The sequence below is a fragment of the Chiroxiphia lanceolata genome, chromosome 7, assembly GCF_009829145.1.
Source record: "Chiroxiphia lanceolata isolate bChiLan1 chromosome 7, bChiLan1.pri, whole genome shotgun sequence".
In the NCBI taxonomy this organism is placed as follows: domain Eukaryota; kingdom Metazoa; phylum Chordata; class Aves; order Passeriformes; family Pipridae; genus Chiroxiphia; species Chiroxiphia lanceolata.
This window is the reverse complement of record NC_045643.1, coordinates 19,254,270-19,272,801: the sequence shown is the minus strand read 5'-3', so window position 1 is coordinate 19,272,801 and position 18,532 is coordinate 19,254,270. Positions and strand designations below refer to the sequence as shown.

Sequence of the window (18,532 nt, the reverse complement as noted above, 5' to 3'; positions counted from 1 at the left end):
AAAAAGCAACTTCTACAACCACCTTGGGTCAAATTTAAGGAAGGAAAGAAAAATAATGATCTTTTAAGTTTCCTGCATTGTCCAGAAGTAGTTTCTGTTATTCAGATGGCTTGGATGAAGTTTTTTTCCCTGATGTTAAGGTTGTAGCTACGTAAAACTCTTGGACTTTGAGTAGTTAGTTGACTAGTTGCCACACCTCTAGAGCCCACTGTAATATGTTATTATGTGCAGGGCATATGAGGGCTTGTGTGCATTCAGCATATAGGAAGACACGTCTTCAGGACTGTACTTGTAGAAGCGTGCTGTTTGCTGACAGGTTTGAATCTTACCCGTGTTAATCACCGACAGTTTCGTTCTTTGGTATGCTTTGTTTAATCTCTGCCTTTTCCCTCTGCAGTCAAATCACTGAAAGAACTGACAAATACTGAAGGATCCAAATTGTGTTGGAAGGGAAAAAAACAGCAAAAGCCAAGATTCTAACTATTTATGGATCTTGTTTCCCAGCAAAGTGTATCTAAAAGCCATTGTCTCAGGGTTCAGAGACAGCTAAATGATTGATTTCACATAAAATATTTGTTGTTCTAATTACAGTATCATCTGGGTCATTGGCAACAAACAGATGCAAAACCAGCCTTTACGTACCATCTTGAAAAACTTATTCTTTGCTTAGTGTGCTTTGTAATCTAAAGCATATGGCTTTGCATATAACTGCAGTATCCAAAATGAAGCTGTACATAATGAATCACCGGGTGGAAGAAAATGCTTTGCTTCTGTTACAAGTTCTTTCAGTGTGTGTATTTGAATGGTTCTGTTTAGGGTTATAAACAAAAGGCTGTGCTCACAGTTTTAGCAGATTCTGGGATGCACATGACATCAAAGAGGCTACACTAATTTCCCCAGCAGTCTATGGCTCTTGGCACTATGAGCACACTCCATCTGAATAAACAGAATTCTAGTTCACCACAGTTGTGTGGGGGATCCGAGGTGATCATGAAACTTGGCTTTCTGTTACATTAAATCTTCCTATAGGACTTTTTACCCCTCCAGATTCTGTGTTTTCTGTGAATCTGTTAACTACGTATGGAGCTACAGACTTAGACTACAAAGCACTTGACACTGAAAATAATTAAACCTATGATACTATTCTTACCTACCAAATCCAGGTAAGAACTTTAAGTATGCTGGAGTTGCAGGATTTGCTAAGGATTAATCATTCTTTCTAAGCATTAATATATGTATTTTAAAAGTAGTGAGCATCCTTTCCATTAGCAACACTTACATGAAGCTTCAGTAAGACATTTTGTGAGAGTTAGCAGTGGCTGAGGCCTTGTAACTCCTCAAAGCATATCTGATTTATTGTTCTTTCCATGCTTGCTTGTCACTAGCAGCCCCTATAAATAGTCCTGGACACTCTTATGTAGAGGAAGGGACGAAGGGAGTTTGGTGACAAGAACGGTTCCCGTCATACTAGATCTCATTATATCAACATAATGGATGGTCTTATTGAACATTTGCAGAGGTCTGAAGCTACTGGTAGGTAGGCATGAAATATTCTGGACAGAATTACAACTGTTAATAGTGTTAAATATGTTAATAGTGTTAAATATGTCAATATGCCTTCAGGCTCCTGATATTACTAGATTAATTTAATCCTTTGATGCCAGAATTTAGGTTCTACTGTTTCACCGTTAATGGTTGCTTATTCCCTTTTCTTCTTTTCCTTAGTTTCTCAGGACTTTACTTAATAGTTTATTTTTTTGTCTTTTTTTCTGTCCATTTCTGTTTCCTGTAGTTTTCTCTTTTCCCTCTTACTAACCTCAGAAGGGAAAAGAAGATAATGGAGACATACCTCATTACTCAAGTCACCAAGTAGTCTTGCTCTTTATTCTCTCCTACCCTGTGTTGTTGTCTCTTGGTCTGCTTTTGCCTGTGCTGAGATTAAAATTTTACAGAGGCAATGTGTTTATTTTCTATCAACCTCCAGCATTTTTTCAGAACTACCATAATATAATTATGTAGCATAAACAGGATAACTTTATTATTTCCAAATGAAGCTACAGATTATTCTACAGTAGGTATTCCATGAAGCCTGTTAGACTTGTTATCCTGTCCTTGTTTCTGATGCATTTATAGTTGGTAGCATTTAACAGGCAGGGTACAAATATGCTGTGATGTGGGCCTGGTATCTTCTAAAGTGTGCTCATGCCACACTGACTGCAGTCAGTGTACAGGGATGTGCAAGATAGTTCTGTGCTAACTGGATTGGGTATGGCAGGCAGGCGCAGCAGGAGCTCAGTGGGGACTAAATGCCTGAGTATTCACTCTGCTTCTCAGGCACATTTTTTGTTTTACTCCCATTTTGCATTTTAGTCCTGTTTTGCACCTCGGGTGTGATACAAATTTGTGCAAATGGTAGAGAATCATGGAAATGGAAAAGGAAGAAAAATACTTTTGGTGTGAACACTCATAGCCACACTGTATGCCCTTTGTAAATCACTCCTTTTTAAAATAAAGCTGAAATAATTAAAATCACGAAGTCTAGGTAGTTTACAGCAATTTTTACTGCATAAGTGATGTTCAGTCACTCCCATTTAACACTGATATGAGTGGGACCAGAATCATTAGCCCTTTGAGTCCTCTGCTTAAACACACTTGCATGGCACACAAGAAAATGTAGCTGTTCCTTGAAATCAACATGCTGCATATAATTATCCACTGGTATCCAGTCCAGGAGGATGTATATTATCGTTGTCTGTGAGGTCATTTCTGCGTTTGCCTAAGACTTCAAGAGGAAAAATGAAGTTAACTTGCTGCCTTGAAAAATGATTCAAAACTGGAAACTTGAAAACATCAAAATACATATAAATTATCAAAGGAGAACAAAGACAAGTTTTTCCACAAAAGTCTTCTCCCCAGGCTATAACAATGCTTTACATGGGCATGATCAATATATCCAGGCTTGAGAACCAAAGTCTTTTGGAATAAATTAGACTGGCAGGAAAAGAAACAAACAAAGAACAAATTAACATGATTTTAAACATTGCTTAAATTTTCATGAATGTAGACCTTGAGATGTTATGATGAGGTCCCATGAGTCTGTGCTAATATTTGCTTATAATTAAGGGTTGCACTTTCATGTTTCATCTGATATTATAGATTGGAAATCACTACATGCTTACTGTTTTTCTTGGTCATACTGATTTATCTACTTTATTTGCTCATCTGTTAATATTATATATGGTCCCCTAAATGGCCCCATTACCTTTCCTTTAACAGACTGCCCCTTCTCGTAGTCTAAATCTCCTTGTTTGAGTAATCAGAAAAGGACTACCCTTCCTGTGATACTAGGTTTGTGTTCACCTACAAGAGAAAAAGGGACAAGACTAACCCCTTCCAAACCTGCTTTGTGTAAATGGCTTCAGAAGGAAAATGAGAGTACTCAGCTCCGCCCTTTATTATGTGTTGTGGTGGATGAAATCCCTTCAGCGAGGGAATTGGCAACGCAGACTCTTTGGGGCACTGACACATTGGCAAAGAACCCTTCTGTGCATTCCTTGCAAAAAAGTAAGATGTCATCCAGATTTTAGAGCCCCAGGTGTGCTGCACCAACCTTAAACAATCTGACTCGCATCAGTGGATTTTACAAGTTCCAAATGCAGTTGTAGCTGTCTCATCACAATTTTCTCTGCAAAATTCTCCACATAGGAAAAATTAGCAGTGTTTGGCAAGGTTATCAGTGTCAAAGGGTTTTTGAAGCAGTGGTTTAATCATGAACAGCTTATGAGGACCCTAGGTTCATTTCAGTGAGCAAAATCTGATGATTCTTGGTTCCTCTGACGAGTGTGCCCAATGCCTGGTCCCCAAGTTTTCAATATCAAGATAAGCAGGACAGTCAGGACATCTAAGATGAGATCTTCACTGCATATCAAGTGAAGTCATCTGCCCCATGGGAAGTCATTAGAAAAATACATTTTTGCAGCTACCGTTTTGAGTATTGGTCAGGGCCAAAATCCTAGATGCAAAAGTCTTTGTGTCAGTGCTAAAGAGCACTTTGAAGTCTGTTGTTAAATCTTACTGTTTGGCAGTTTGTACATTTCTGAAAGAGTCCTTTGCAGCTTATGGAAAGGATGGATTTTTAAACAGAAAAATCTTCTAAATAAGATAAGGCATAAGAAATGTGCTAATCATCTCCAAGCCAAGAGGTGTCATTAAAAGTGTCAGTATGATGGATGTGATGGCTAATTGATGAAAAATATTTCCATTTCAGCCATAAGAAAGCAAAGAAGAAAAATAACATGGAAATTCAGAAACTATATCCCAGAATTCAAAAGATCAGTACAAAGTCTGCATTAAACTTGTGATAAAAATCACACTAGAAAAGTTAATTCCTATTAAGCTAGAAGTAATCAGTGTCGCATCTTTGATAGTTTTTAACTTTAGCTTAAGTAAAAAAAATGCCTTTTCTAAAAGCTTCTAATCTCAACCTGAGCCTCCATCATACTGCTAAATACTTTTTCACCTAATTGATTGCTTTCAGTATGTGCTGTATTTCTGGTCTAAAATTTTCTTCCATTTCTTACGATTAGATAGCTTACACTTTTGTTTATGAAGATGAAAAACCTTCAACCTTCTATGCAGGGGTTTAAACTCGCTTCAAATCGCCTCTTAACCTTCTTTTGAAAAAAAAATGAAAAGGAACAGTCTTCTTATATTTCTCACTGTATAGCAGATTTTCCCCATTTCAGATTTTTCTTGCACTTTACTGCACCCACTTCAAAATAATTCTACACACAATGATGAAACTGTTTTCTTGTTTCTGTTGAGTAGTCCTCTCTTCTTTGCACCCAGTCTATTTCATATTCAACTGAATATCCATAATTCCCAAATCTCTCCTGGAGACACTGCTTTCCAAGTATGCAATTCCCAGTTCATAAAAATGTATCTCGAATGTTTGACTTTGCATTTAGTTGAAAATACACATCTTTTTATTCTCTCTGAGCACTGCAAGGTCCTGATCTGTTGGCTTGGGCTCTTATGTATCAGAGATTTAAAAAAGATAACCAAGTGTGGTAATAGAGGAGTAAACAGAAACACCATCAGTTTGTTTGCTTATAAATACTTTCTGCTCCAGCGGATTAACCCATTAGCCATTAGCAATATCAGTTTTGTGGTAGCTTTAGGGAACCATCCACATGAACCTGCTCATCCATGTGTATCAGCCTCTCTGGGTTCGAGAGAGGAAAAGAAGAGGATACCTGGAACCTCAGCTACCCTACACTTAGATTAACTGACACAGTGCACTTGGCAGAAAGCATTTTGCCTACTCTATGTTATTTCTGCATTGCCATAAGGGGTTTGTCAGCTAAGAAATTGTAACCTAAGGAGTTTCTGCGCTTAGAGTTACAAGGAAAGGTTTTCTTTTAGACAAAAGGGGGGCAGATCTCTGTCTTAAAAAGTGGTGATCCTTTAGATGACCTGAAGAAAGTACACGTGCTCACTCTCTCATCTGGTCACTAAATTTGTAGCAAACTAAGGAGCCTGGACATACCAGAGGCACTTGGCACAATTTTCATGCAGCATAGACAATACCTTGTTAATTATACTGGTGCTGCTGCTGTTGCTATTAAAATGACGAGTGACTTTTTTCTCGGTGGCTTTAAGTTTGTCATCAAAGCAAAATGTTTTAGAACAGCATTTAAAATGCCTATTCAATTGCTGAGTGCGGAGCACATGTTAATACCATTTTGTCCAGATATGGTAGTTTATGATAAATGTTACCAGATTTTGTACTGTTGTACTATATGCTACTAAGACAAATGGGCCCACTGAAAGGGTATTTCCTTTGGAGAACACAAGCTGCAGACCACCCATAGCATACACAGAAATAATTAAGTATGCAGATTAAAAGGTAGAGCAAAATGTCAGTGTCTCAGAATCCTAATGAATAAAAGACATTTTTAAAAAAACAACCTATACATATGGGTGTTTTGAAAAAAGAATGTGAAGGCTACAAGGGCACCTAGGGGAAAGAAAAAAGAACACCCCATCATATTATTCTACTGTTAGAAAATTTCTAAATATTTATGTGCTGTGGTTTTGCTTCTGGAAAGCTGCAGAGAGGTGTGTGAAATTATGCAAAACTGTTAGGACCTGAGTTCATACCAGTCTCTTGCTAGAATAGAAAAGTTATTCATGGAGAGATATTCAAGAACTATATTGCTATAAGAAGGAACTCAAATGGCCTTGTGACTGAAAACATAGCTTGCAAAAATTGTGGACTCTGCTGTCCTGAGACAGAAAGCTCTAAGATCAATTTGAGTAACTTTCAGAGCAGAGAGAGACTAGAATGTAGTTATGGAAGGTCATTGGCAAAACTTGCGGAGACTTCAGAGAGAACAAAATTGCATCCTATCTAAATCATAGTGAAAAAACTTTCTAAAGACACAGATATTATTTGGGCACCCAATTTCCCCAGAAGTAGTTTCTGGTACAGCTTCTGCCTTGTCTGGTTTTTCACAATACAAGTAAATAGCAAAGTTTCAGGCTCAGCCATCACAATCTTTTTAGGAAAAACATAAAGGTTTACTGAACTTGAAAGTATAAAGTATTGAAGCATTGGATAGTAAATTAGCAAGCAGTGTGAGTGTATTATTTTAAAGTTATTTTGTATTACTGGATAAATATAACCTTTCTCTACAGAATTGTTTTGAATTTTAGACCCAGCTCTGCAATCAGTGTCCTGGTGACCATTTAACCCACCCATCCCTCCCAGGTGTTGTGATAGAATGGAACAAGTGCTCCTCTCCCACACAGACATTGCAGTCACACACTGGGAGGAAACTAGTGTCTTTCAAATTTTACTGTTTAGAGGAAGAAAGACAGTGAAAGAGAGAAAAATCTCCCAGGACAGTCAGTCTTTTGGCTCAAAAGGCCAAAGTTCAGCCATCATTCCTCATTCAGATTGCAGATACCAACTGCAAACCTGGGTGCATAATAAACCTCCTTTGTAATGTTACCTGCTCCTTGAGGCCAGATCTTACAATGGATTTGTGAGATTGGAGTCCCACATCTGCACAGGCCATATTAACTTCAGCTTTGAAGTGCTTAAAGGAACCAATGTGCTACTTGATCTTTGTGCTGGTCTTTTGTATTGGAACAAGTTCCCTGTGCAGTGTGGAATGCATATGTGATAAGATGTATATTTTTCCTTCAGTGCCACCAAAACCTGTTTTTATTCATGCTGTCACTAAAATAATTTTTAACAGAGAAATATCAGAAAAGTCAAAGGCATCGGAAGAATTATTTGAATGACCTTTTCTTACCCCCTACAGTATCTTTTAGTAACTTAGTTATCCTGAAAATAGTTATGCTGGTAATCTAGAGGATGTGCCACAGAAAATGCCTGGTAAAATAGAGTACAGCACACCATAATGTTCTTTTTCCTTAATACCCCAAAAAAAAAAAAAAAAAAAGAAAGGCTGTTAGTTCTTTTCGGAAACCCTTCTGAAATGTTTCCTTCATCTTTAAACTCTGCTTTCCAGATGACTTTAAGCAACTGTTACTTTACAGCACATCACAAATTATATTAAGAAAGCATAATTCCAAACCAATTCTGTTACTCTGATTAAATAGAGAGCCATGTCAAGAAGGAAGCCTTTTTATATAATAAAAATGATGATAATGGGCGAAGTCTCATCAGTCCAAAGGCTTTATTACTGTCTACTGTAGAAAAACGATTTTGTTGCTCCTGAATGATATATCCCTAGCTAGGCACAATATACCTCATTTCCTGCTTAGATAACAGAAGATACTAAGATAAAGTGTGAAAGGAATAAGGAGCCATGGGATATAGATATATGAAAGAATAAAAAATGTTAAAAAGTAAAAATGAAGTTCTGCTTAAAAACTTGTGTTTGAACTAAGTTTCAAAAGAGAAAACAAAGATCCCTGAGTTTCTGTTTACTTTGGATAGAGCTTGCTAATAAATCCAGGACCAAATAGGACAGAAGAAAAGACTGTTTATAGACTAAAATGCGCTAAGACGTTCACAGCACCTGGCACAGCTTAAAACTAAATTGTGTTATCTTACTGTAGGTTCAGAAAACTGTCTTGAACAGAAGCTGAGAACACCTCGTCGACGATGTCAGCAGCCCAAAATGCTGAATAGCCCTGAGGACAACATGTACTATAACCAGTTAAATGTGAGTTCAAAGTGGCAATAAAGCTGTTTTACTGGCTTTGTTTCCAGTTAATAATTCTGTTATTAATACCTGTTTCAGCCCCTCCAGCCCCACCCCCACGTTCTTCTGCTCTCGTCTTGAACATGTGCTTATGCTCTTTATCTGTTGCTTTCATGTCAGGATGTCTGCCTTCACGGTGAATAATTGATGTGGTTTATCAAAGACGAGCAAGATGCATGCTTCATCAGGCTCACTTGAGCCCTTTGATCAAAAAAATTATGCTGTGACTTCTGATATTATCAGCATCTGCTTGCATTCAACACAAAATCACTTTGAATTAAAAATTAACGACTTGCTGCTTTGCTTTGACTGTGTGTTCTTGGCCCTCTCCACAGGGAACTCTAGAATATCAAGGGAGCAAGAGGAAGCCAAGAAAACTTGGGTAAATATCTATCTTCTTAGTTCTAAGCAACTGTAAACAGAAGAAGTCCTTTGTGATATTACAGAATATGCAAAACTTTCTAGAGAGGTTTCTAAAAATAAACAGTTAACATATTTCTGTGCATTGACATTGGACATTTTCTGCAGAAGCAAATGTAAAACTTGCATGTAACTGCTGTCTGCAGACACTAGAACTGATTCTTACAAAACTATGCTCCCCAGCTCTCTCTAAGTACTATTACTACCAAAAAAGTAGCTTCTTCATATTTTTAAGTGCATTTAGCACTAGTGAAGGATGCCAGATGAAGGGTGTTGAACTGAAGTTCTGTGACCTAGAACTTGGCCAGGAGCCCTGCCAGTTTTGCAGCAGCACAGTCAGATGGGCCTCTGCCCTCCTAGGGGAGCACATTCGAAAAACTCAGCCCAGAAGGGAGTTACTCCTTCTTTGTTGAACTGAGTCAGTTCTCATTGTTACATGAGCAGTTATCACCTGGTATAGGTAGAAAAAGCCAGGCTGGCTCCTATAGAATTGCCAGAATATTTCCTTGCCTGATTACATAGACCACAGAGGATGGATGCTTGGTCTTCTTGCAAATGCATTTTACTACAAACATATACAAGAACCTTCTGTATTATGTCCTCTGGTTTTTATTAATCTTCTGAATATAACGTTATGAATAGGAGGTCTTTGAGTCAAGGTTAAAACCCAAAATTTTGCATAACTGCACAAGATTTGGTTTATTTTATCTCCCTCCTCTTAGTTTATAAAAGTTTGTATTATGGGAATAAAAATACTAACGTGGGACTCCAGTGCTCATCATGCATCACAGGAAAATGAAAGCCCCTTGCTGTCAACAGGGCTTTCCCCAAAAATTGATGGTGTAGTCTTTGGCTTGTATTCACAGCAAACCATCATCTGAAATATGATACAAAAATCATACTCTACTTGTGGAACATACACAGACAAAAAAGCCACATTGCTCAAAGTAAATGCCCACTGCATATAAATATTTGTTCTCTCATGCTGTACACACAAACTGAATTACTGTATTGCATTTCACTGATCCTCAGGACCATTCAGAGTATAATAATAAAAAAGTAATAGTAGTTAAAGTATGTATAAAAACTGTATCTTTCTCATCAAATGACCCCATCTTTTTTTTTCCTTTCTTATACTAGCACTCTTCATTTTTACATCCGCAGAGAAGTTTCTGTTTCTGAAGATACTGACAGAACTAAATTTTAACTTTATAAATATTGTTTGTTTCCTTTCAAGCCAAATCAAAGTGCTGGATGGAGAGGATGAGTATTACGAATCATTGTCAGCTCTTGAATCTACTCCTGAAGATGACAGTTTTCTTAGTTCCCCATCTCCTCCTTCTTCGAGACGTGTGTCTTTTGCTCAAAGCTGAACCTCACTTACTCTGTTGACTAATACTGGTAAGGGTATTCTGCTGATAATCTCTTCCAATTAAGTTTGTGCATGTGTGTTTATATAATATATTAAAAATAACATTTCTGCCAGTAACTTTAGTTCACTAGTTTAAACCTGAGTTTGCAGCTGTAAAGTGTTTCATTTAGCTGTATTTCTATAAACAATTCCAGTAAAGGGGAGCAGCACTACCTGTATGTGTTGATGTTGATAATGGACACGTTTCTTTAGCCGCAAGGTTAGTTTATACAACTCTGACCCCTTCTTTCCTGCTTCCCCCTCCCCTGGCTGGTGTTCCCTCCCTGTGTCATCCCTTCTGTTGTGCTGGCACAACTGCTGGTAAAGCTGTGTGAAAAGTAAGATCAAGGAACTGAACTGGATTAAAAGAACTCTGTACTAAAAATTTTAATCTGGAGTCATAGTGAAAATGTTTTGTATTTCATTAGACTGGTATTAAACATTATACTTTACAACTTTCTGTGCTGTATATGGCATCTAACACTGCAAAAACGTACAGAGTAAAATCATCTAAAATATAAGTGTGTCTCAGTTTACCTTGCAAATAGTTTTCTTATAAAGTATTAGTTTATATATGTTTAACTTGGAGAATTATTTCAAATATAAGAAGTAAAACAGTTTTAAAACTAATGTTTCACACACTGCTTCATATAGTCCTTGTGACAGAAATCATCAGTATGAATTATTCTTGTTATCCATGCAAATACTTATTTCTTAACCTGTATCTCTGGGCTCCGGTGATAACTGATTTTCACAGACCTCTTATATGTCGCGGAGGGAAACAAAGTCACCTGCAAATTTTCCTACTTGCTTTTCACTTTCTTTGCAAATCTTTAATGAAACAGTTGTAACTTTGTATAGAACACTGAGATTCTTTTCCGGTTGCCATTTCTGTGACAGAAGCCAACTATTTCTGTTTCCATGGCAGAAGCTGACTATTTCTGTTTCAGAGACACAGTGTTGACCTGTGACAATTCTTTGCTTCTTTTCCAGAAAAGCTCTTGTCAAAACTTTTTGAAATAAAACATTCACGTTTACTGCTTTACACGTTTGCTCAAAATGATTCATTTTTTTGAAAAACCATACTGATTAAATCTGACCATATATTATACAGACCTAGTTATGATCCTTGTTTTTATCTCCCCTCCAATAGATTTAGCCTGATCTATGCTAACAGACCTTCTTCCTATTGGAGGTGCAGTTCAGACCTGTTCCTTAAGCAATGTAATTTCTTACCATAAGGGTTCACTGGCATTGTCTTTTTGACCACAGCACGAGGAAAGATGGCATGAGAAATGAAACCCAAAGTAGAATCAGGTCATCCCTAAGCCAGAATAGGGTTCAAAAGAAGGAAAGGTAATTAAATAGATAGTTCCATAAAAGCTTCGTTTTTCCGAAGAAACACAGAAATTAAGTCAGGCAGGGGCAGATGAGGATGAGCAAAGGATTCCAGGAAGAAAAATTCTTCACTCATTCTTCACCCAAAATATGACAGAAAGTTGGAGCTGAAAGTTAAAATCCTGCCAGAGATTGAAGTCTTTTAGTTCACTCCTCATTCTCTGATGTACCTCTGGGTAGATGTACTTTAAAGGCACTTAAGAGCCTTTGAAATTTAGGGACTCCTTAAACAACAGAGAATTGGTGAATAACTGCAGATGAATTAATGGGATTAAAAAATGCAGCACAAATAGAAATGGCAACTAATATGAATGCATGTTTAATATGTGTACGGATCAATTTCTTTACATTTTGTCAAAATTTAACAAGAATGATTATTTATTATGATACCTCACCAAAAATTATGTAACTTTTCTTTTCCTATGAAATGTATAAGTTCTTCATTAATTTGTAACATATCTGGATGGAAAATCACATTATTTTGAAATAGTGAAATGACTTACTCTACTCTTACCTTGGCACAGATCACACAGAATTCTAGCAATGTTGATGATTTCTGGTTACCTCTGTTCTTTTTGAAAAACTATATAGGAAAATTAAGTTTTATTGTTACTGCAATACACATCACTATTATGCATAGTTTATCAATTGTTTTAGTTAAATGGTAGTGAGGTGTCCAGCTAGGTACTATGTCACATGTCTAAAAACCAACCTTACACTAAGTAATACATTACTCTGAGTAGTTGTATTAATTTCATAAAGAAGTTAGGGAGAGTGAAAATAATATATAATTCAGGGAAGTACTTAAGCCAAAGCCTTAAGTCGCACTGAAATCAATGAAATTTTGACATGTGATTTAAGTGCTTTCCTGAATGAGGCCCCGAGTTCACAAGAACAGCTTCACAACATTAAATAGTAAAGCACAGACAAAATACAAACACTCTCTAAGTACATCCTTTAGGTTTCCTCATTTTTCTTCTTCCAGATGTTAAGCTTGTAACAATCTCAGCCATCAGAAATGGACTTCAAAGAGATTTTAAGCAGTCTTTACTTGCATGGAAAGGGTAAAATACAATATTTTGTATTCCACTATCTACATCTGCTATAATTTTTTCAAATTAGTTTAATGTCACTAATACTTTTATACCTGAAGTTACTATCTAAAACCTGCTGTTGAGTAGTGTGTTTTCATTCTTGTTACTTCTTGGCTAAACACTATGCACACAGTCAGTCTGTGCATTTTATTCTTTCCTAGCTTATCCCCCTTTCCTCATTTGCTTTTGATAATTCACTTTACACTCACCAGATAAGCTCTGTGAGGTTGTCTTCTCTCATTCTGATTTTAGAGCGCTTATATGCCTTTGGATTGTTAAAAGCCTTGCTGTAGAGCCGTGGAGTCACAGTAAGACTGGCCAAAGAGTTGAATTTCTGTTAACCACATTCATAGATGTGTGTGTTTGGGTTGATTTGTGTGTGAAAAGGAGTACAGGAGGCATGTCAGTGTGACATCCTGGTCAGTGGAAGCATATCAATGTAAATTGCTTAGATGTTCTCATTTGGTTTTGATACCATTGAAGCATTGTTCTGATTTATTTCCTTTCATGTATATTATCCTGAAATATTAATGTATTTTGCTTAATAGTTCATAACATATCCTGTTGTTAATATTTTATAAAAATAAAGAGTTTAAATCCTGTTAGGAAGAATAAAATTTCTTAGGCAGTGTGTAATAATTTAAACAGTTTTCAGCAGATGGGAGAGAAAAGGGTGAAGCTCAACAAGGGATTTTAGTAGATTTCTTCTGTAGAGCTTAATGGCACTAGAAACTGGTTCTTACTGAGGACAATTTCTGCCTTTCAGTTATGGCAGCTTAAAAACTTCTCTCTGTGCCAAAAAAAATCGGGCAGGGAGCTTTTGGAGATTAGCCCCTTTCATTTGGTAATTTTAAACGTGCTTCTGACTTAAACATTTACATCACTTTAGTAACATAAAGGAACCTTAGAATAGGAGTAAATTGCAGCCATCTTAAATTTGCCCCCACTGTGACCTCCCTCACCCATACACTGTAAGATTTGTGGAAAGGGCTTTTGTGCACTGAAGGTCTTTTAAGTGGCCCCTATCAGGCTACCCAAGGACTTCTTGTTCCTTAGAAGCTGATAAAATATGGCTGTAAATAATGTAAAGCTAAAAACTATGTGGTACTACTATCTATTTTACAAATAAAAATTGGTGTGAAATAGGGTTTAAGTCTCAGTTCAAAAATTTCAATTTTTAAAAAAAGAAGTAATGTTACAATTGAATGTTTATCGCCTCCTGTTCTAAGAATTGTAATTGTATAGGGATATTGCTTTTTTAATTGTAAAATAGTTAGCATGAGATAAATAACTGAAGTCTACCATACTACCATACCATACTCCATTTTTGATTGTCTCAAAACAGGAGAATTTTGAGAGACAAGCCAAGCTCTGGCATTTTTAAATGTCTTCAGGTTAACCATATATATATAGTACATACAATTGAAAATGAAGCCATATGGCACAAAAGTATCATCCTATGAGAAAAGGGTAAGTAGTTTTAGTACCAATATGTGCACAAAACATTGCATGTACTAAACTTATCCATCCTGCTTTTAACTCTGACAATAAAATATGAGAAGTAATGTCAGTTCTGTTATTAACACTGGAAATATGTTTCAATAACGTGCCTTGTCTTTAACACTACTTACCCTAGGAGGAGTTGTAGCAGAATGCTTATTTAACAGAAAATGTTTCTGCTTGACAACAACACTACTCCCAGACTGACAAAAGTAGCACAGGATGCTGTGAAAGCCAAAGGCTAGGAGCAGTCCTCTGAGTCAGAGCTAAAGATTACAGAACTCAGTGAGAGGCTTTGTGTCTCCTTCGTGCTGGGCAGTGGAACTGATAAGGGAGGATGTTGACAATTCATAATAATAGAGCCTTGTGTCTTTAAATACACAGGCTGGTGCCTAACTCATCTTAATGGATTTGTCAAGAATTATTGGATATTATTTTATTACATGTATAAATCCAGTGTCAGAACAGTAAAGATATACATTGTGTTATCAGGGAACTGTTTATTTTGGTACTCATGCTGTGATGCTAAAGGACATAGGAGCAGATAAGTGAAAAACACATCTAGGAGTAATGTTTCCAGAAACCAGATAACATATTATTGATCAGGCCACTAATAGATAAATTCCTTACTTTTGTTTGGCAGGCTTATTTTTTTAATTAAATTGCAGAAAGGTATTATTATTTTTTCAATAATGTAACTAGTATTTATAAGATAGTTGGCAAATGGGAATGGCAAGTAGGTAGATCAACACGTGTGCTTTTTCTGCAAAAATCCAGGTCCCCATTTTTGACCCATTACCAATGAAAAGTCTCATCTTGATCTCTAAGTGAAAGTAATATCACCACAACAAAGACTGGATGTCACCCATTGGGCTGGAGTTTGGAGCTGGGAGGCAGGCAGGCAGGCAGGTTGGCCTGTCACAGCTGTCTCCAAAAATTGTTGAGCTACTGATCATGGCAGGTCTCTGCTGAAGACCTATCTGAAACTGGAATAGCAGAACTGGGACCCCATGCTGTCTAATGCAGTGGTGGAGATGGTTGAGGCCAGGACAGGGGTAGCAGGGTCTTGAGGTTCTGGTGGAAGTGATCTTCGGAAAGCTGAGTGCTGGAGTATAGCACTGTTGTATAGCTGGGAAATGATGATATGGAGAGGCTACACTGGGGCAAAGGGAAAGGAACGGAGAGGAGGTACTTCCACAAAATTGTGTGACATGGTTTATTCAGTGGGTTTTGTTCTTGCTGCTGCTCCCTGTTATAAGCAGCAAATTAACACAGTTATGCAACTGGAGAGATTATGTAAAGGCTTCTATGACAAAATGGCTCTTACTGAGATGGCAAAACCAGAAACTTTTAGTTTTGTCATTTATATTACCCCAGGAATGAGCACTCCTCAGTGCTATTGTAAAAAAAAAAAAAAATCCGTTTATTTCATATAATTGTCAATAATCTAAGATCCCCAGTTCCCCTACACATTTCTAAGACTACTCAGTGCTGGAGATGAAACAAAAGCAGCAGCTTGGTCCATCAATCCGTACAGCTGAGACCTGGGACAAGAAGTATATTAACTACACTGTTCCTAGTTTGCCTTTATGCCTTATACAGGATGAAAGTAAGTTGTAAAAGAAGAAAAAGTATGAATGTAACACTGTTCTTTATGGTTTTGTTCTGTAGGATTAGTTTGGTGGAAGCTTACATCCACATTCAAAGATAAGTGCTATACTTAATGCAGGCACATACAATTTACTTCATTAAATTAACCTGATAGAAATGAAGTTTTGAAAGAAAAACAAAGCATGAGGCTTCATAAAACTGTATCTTTTGCCAACTTGTACTACAATTTGCAGCATTTTCAACTCAGTGCAGATTTACAGCTGAATTCCAATTGGAAATTGGTATCGATTGATTACGTTGCTCATTTAACATTCCAGCATGCTGCAACAATAATGCAACAGACTGTGATAAAATGGGATGTGATCTAACAGGACATGACTGATGGGATGAGAGCAAAACGCTGGGTTTGCTAGTAGTGCTGTGCAGTAGCTCAGATTGGCATCTTGTGTGCTTTGATTGTTCATTTCATTTTACTGTCATCCTACTGAGTTGAACATTTTAAAAGACACAGCGTTTTTCCATCTGTAAGTCATGGAAAGACAGATGGATATGGAGAATCTCCACCTACAGCTCCTTGACTGAATGCCACTGCCCGCTTAGTGGTAGAGAAATCCCTTCTGGAAAATTAGAATGTCCTTAAATATATTACTTTTTATTATTGGAACTTACAGATAGTTTTTAATGAGTACAAGTAAAATAAACTGGTTCTTATCAACATAACTACTTTATTATAAACAGTGCTCCTTTTACACTGAAGTTAATCCTCAGTCCTGCTACAAGAAACTCATCCTTATTAAAGTAACATTAAGAGCTTCTTTTTATTGATCTGCTCCTTTCACTTAATGATAGGAACTTACTGATGTTTTAATAATAACCTTGCAAGCTTTATCTCATTTTACTTCAATGTGTGTTGCAGATAGATGCTATGGAAACTAACTTAGCATAAACATTTTGCAGATGTCTTTAAAGGTTAGGGAAAAAAAGATTTAGTTGCACTGCATGTTAACAAAGATGGCTGAAAAACTACAAGATAAAAGAGAGCCTCCAGTATGAACATCAAAGAATTGTTAATGACAAGAAATACCATTAGGGTTAGCATCCCTTTTGTTTCAGCCCCCTCACACCTGCAGTGTGTTGCAGATTCTGTCTTTGTTGGCACATCTGAATTACTTCCATTAGCATTTATAGAAAAGTGGCTGCAAAACAACAGAAATGTACTCCTGGTTTTCTCTGTTGCTCAAAAAAGTCAGATATTGGTTTCTCTGTGGGTTTCCTTCAAGGTACAGTATCTTATTGTAAAGGAGACTACAGACCCAGGATTCCGTTGATTGCAAATGAGCTAGCTTGAAAGGAGAGGGAAGCTTTTGATACTGCTAGAGAACTAATATAAGCAACTACAAGAAGCACACATAAGAAGCTCAGACATTAGCAATAGCAAAATCAGAGCGTGAAATTCAGATTAGCCTCCACAGGCTGTGAGAGGGAGGGGTATTGGAAGACTTGGCATGGCTAAAGGTGTAACCTGTTTCATTTGGCCCCTGAAAATTTTTAGCAGATGGTGGGACCAGCTGTCTTTTTCAGCCATTTAATAAACTCTTCGGTGGTAACAGTTTGGGAAGTGGGGGGTTTTGAGTTTTAGGCCAGAGGAAAAAATAAAGAAATCTGTCCCAATTGTCTTTGCCAAATAGAGAAGTCTGGAAACATTATGAAAAGTTAAAGTGAAAAATCTAATTGATGATACTGTCCTCATTATACATTTCAACAGAAGAGGAAGAAAAGAGCTGCTTATGCCCAAGTGGACCAGTGCATTAAAAAAATGCCTATTAGGTTGTTATCTTTATCTGCCATTTTAATTTCAGCTCTTGCAAGGAGGCACATAATGAGAAATTTTAAATGAACTGTAGAATGAGAAACTGTCTTACTTTTTGAAAAAGAAACAGGCAGAGTGACCTCTTAAAACAAAACCAAAAAATACCTCTTGGATAAGATCAGGTTTACACAATCTGCCAAGGTGAGTACAGCAGTCAATGAACTTATCCTAACCTGCATAACTTGATGTTATAAAATGACAGTAAACTGCCATTTGAGAAACATATGGTGTTCAGGTTTTAATAAAAGCCTTAGTGATAGGTGGGATTTTGTTTATTGTGACCATTTACAAAAAATACTCACTGCAACACTATTTCTTCAGTTAAATTAATTTTTTAAAATTAACATTTCCAACACAGCACTTAAATGGCAACTCTCAATTATATGAGATGTTTTATTTAAAAAAAGCATGTCTAGTGTCTTTGAACAGAACAGTTCTTTTTGCACATTTACATGCTACCCAGCTGAGCAGCCAACCCTTCCATTTGACAAGGGCTTTGTTCTGCCTACAGGCCTATTATAAGCCCTAGATTGTTTGCCCTTAATAAATTGCAACAATAAGACAGAAACCTCTTTCAGGTTAAGAGAAATAAAACATGTTGCCTACATAGCAAAGCATATGAAGTTTAATAATGACAACAGAAACATATCTAGTAAATCTAATTTGCTTTACTCCCAGATCACTGTGGTTAAGATAGCACAGGAAGGTTAGCATCTTTCCATGCATCAAATAAAAGATGAAAGAAAACTACAGAGGGACAAAACAACTCTAGCTACAGAATGTTTTTTTCTTCACAATATAGAATTATACTGAATGCTATGTAAAGAGACTAGTGGGAGCTAAACAGAAAGAAACATGGACATGATTAAATGTAGAGCAGCAAAATGTTTTTTACTGAAACAAAACACAATTTCATATTAGAAAGAGGAAGAAAAGAGGGTGGAAATTATTCAAATTGAAGAATTTATACTACTTGCCCATGTGTTGG

General features: G+C 36.8%; 1 protein-coding gene across 13 annotated transcripts in view; it reads left to right on the top strand.

Annotated features, from left to right (window-relative positions):
• MYO3B (myosin IIIB) overlaps nt 1-13,711 on the top strand; it is a 201,511-nt gene extending 187,800 nt beyond the window's left edge. For 12 of the 13 annotated variants that reach the window (XM_032693339.1, XM_032693336.1, XM_032693340.1 and 9 more), the window contains 3 exons: nt 8,095-8,201; nt 8,576-8,622; nt 9,898-10,587. In XM_032693339.1, coding sequence (XP_032549230.1) covers nt 8,095-8,201; nt 8,576-8,622; nt 9,898-10,033 — 290 coding nt within the window. In that variant the 3' untranslated portion in view covers nt 10,034-10,587. Of the gene's footprint in view, nt 1-8,094; nt 8,202-8,575; nt 8,623-9,897; nt 10,588-12,454 lie in introns of those variants that run through there. The other variant, XM_032693338.1, reaches the window with a different exon arrangement.
• The last annotated feature ends 4,821 nt before the right edge of the window (nt 13,712-18,532 follow it).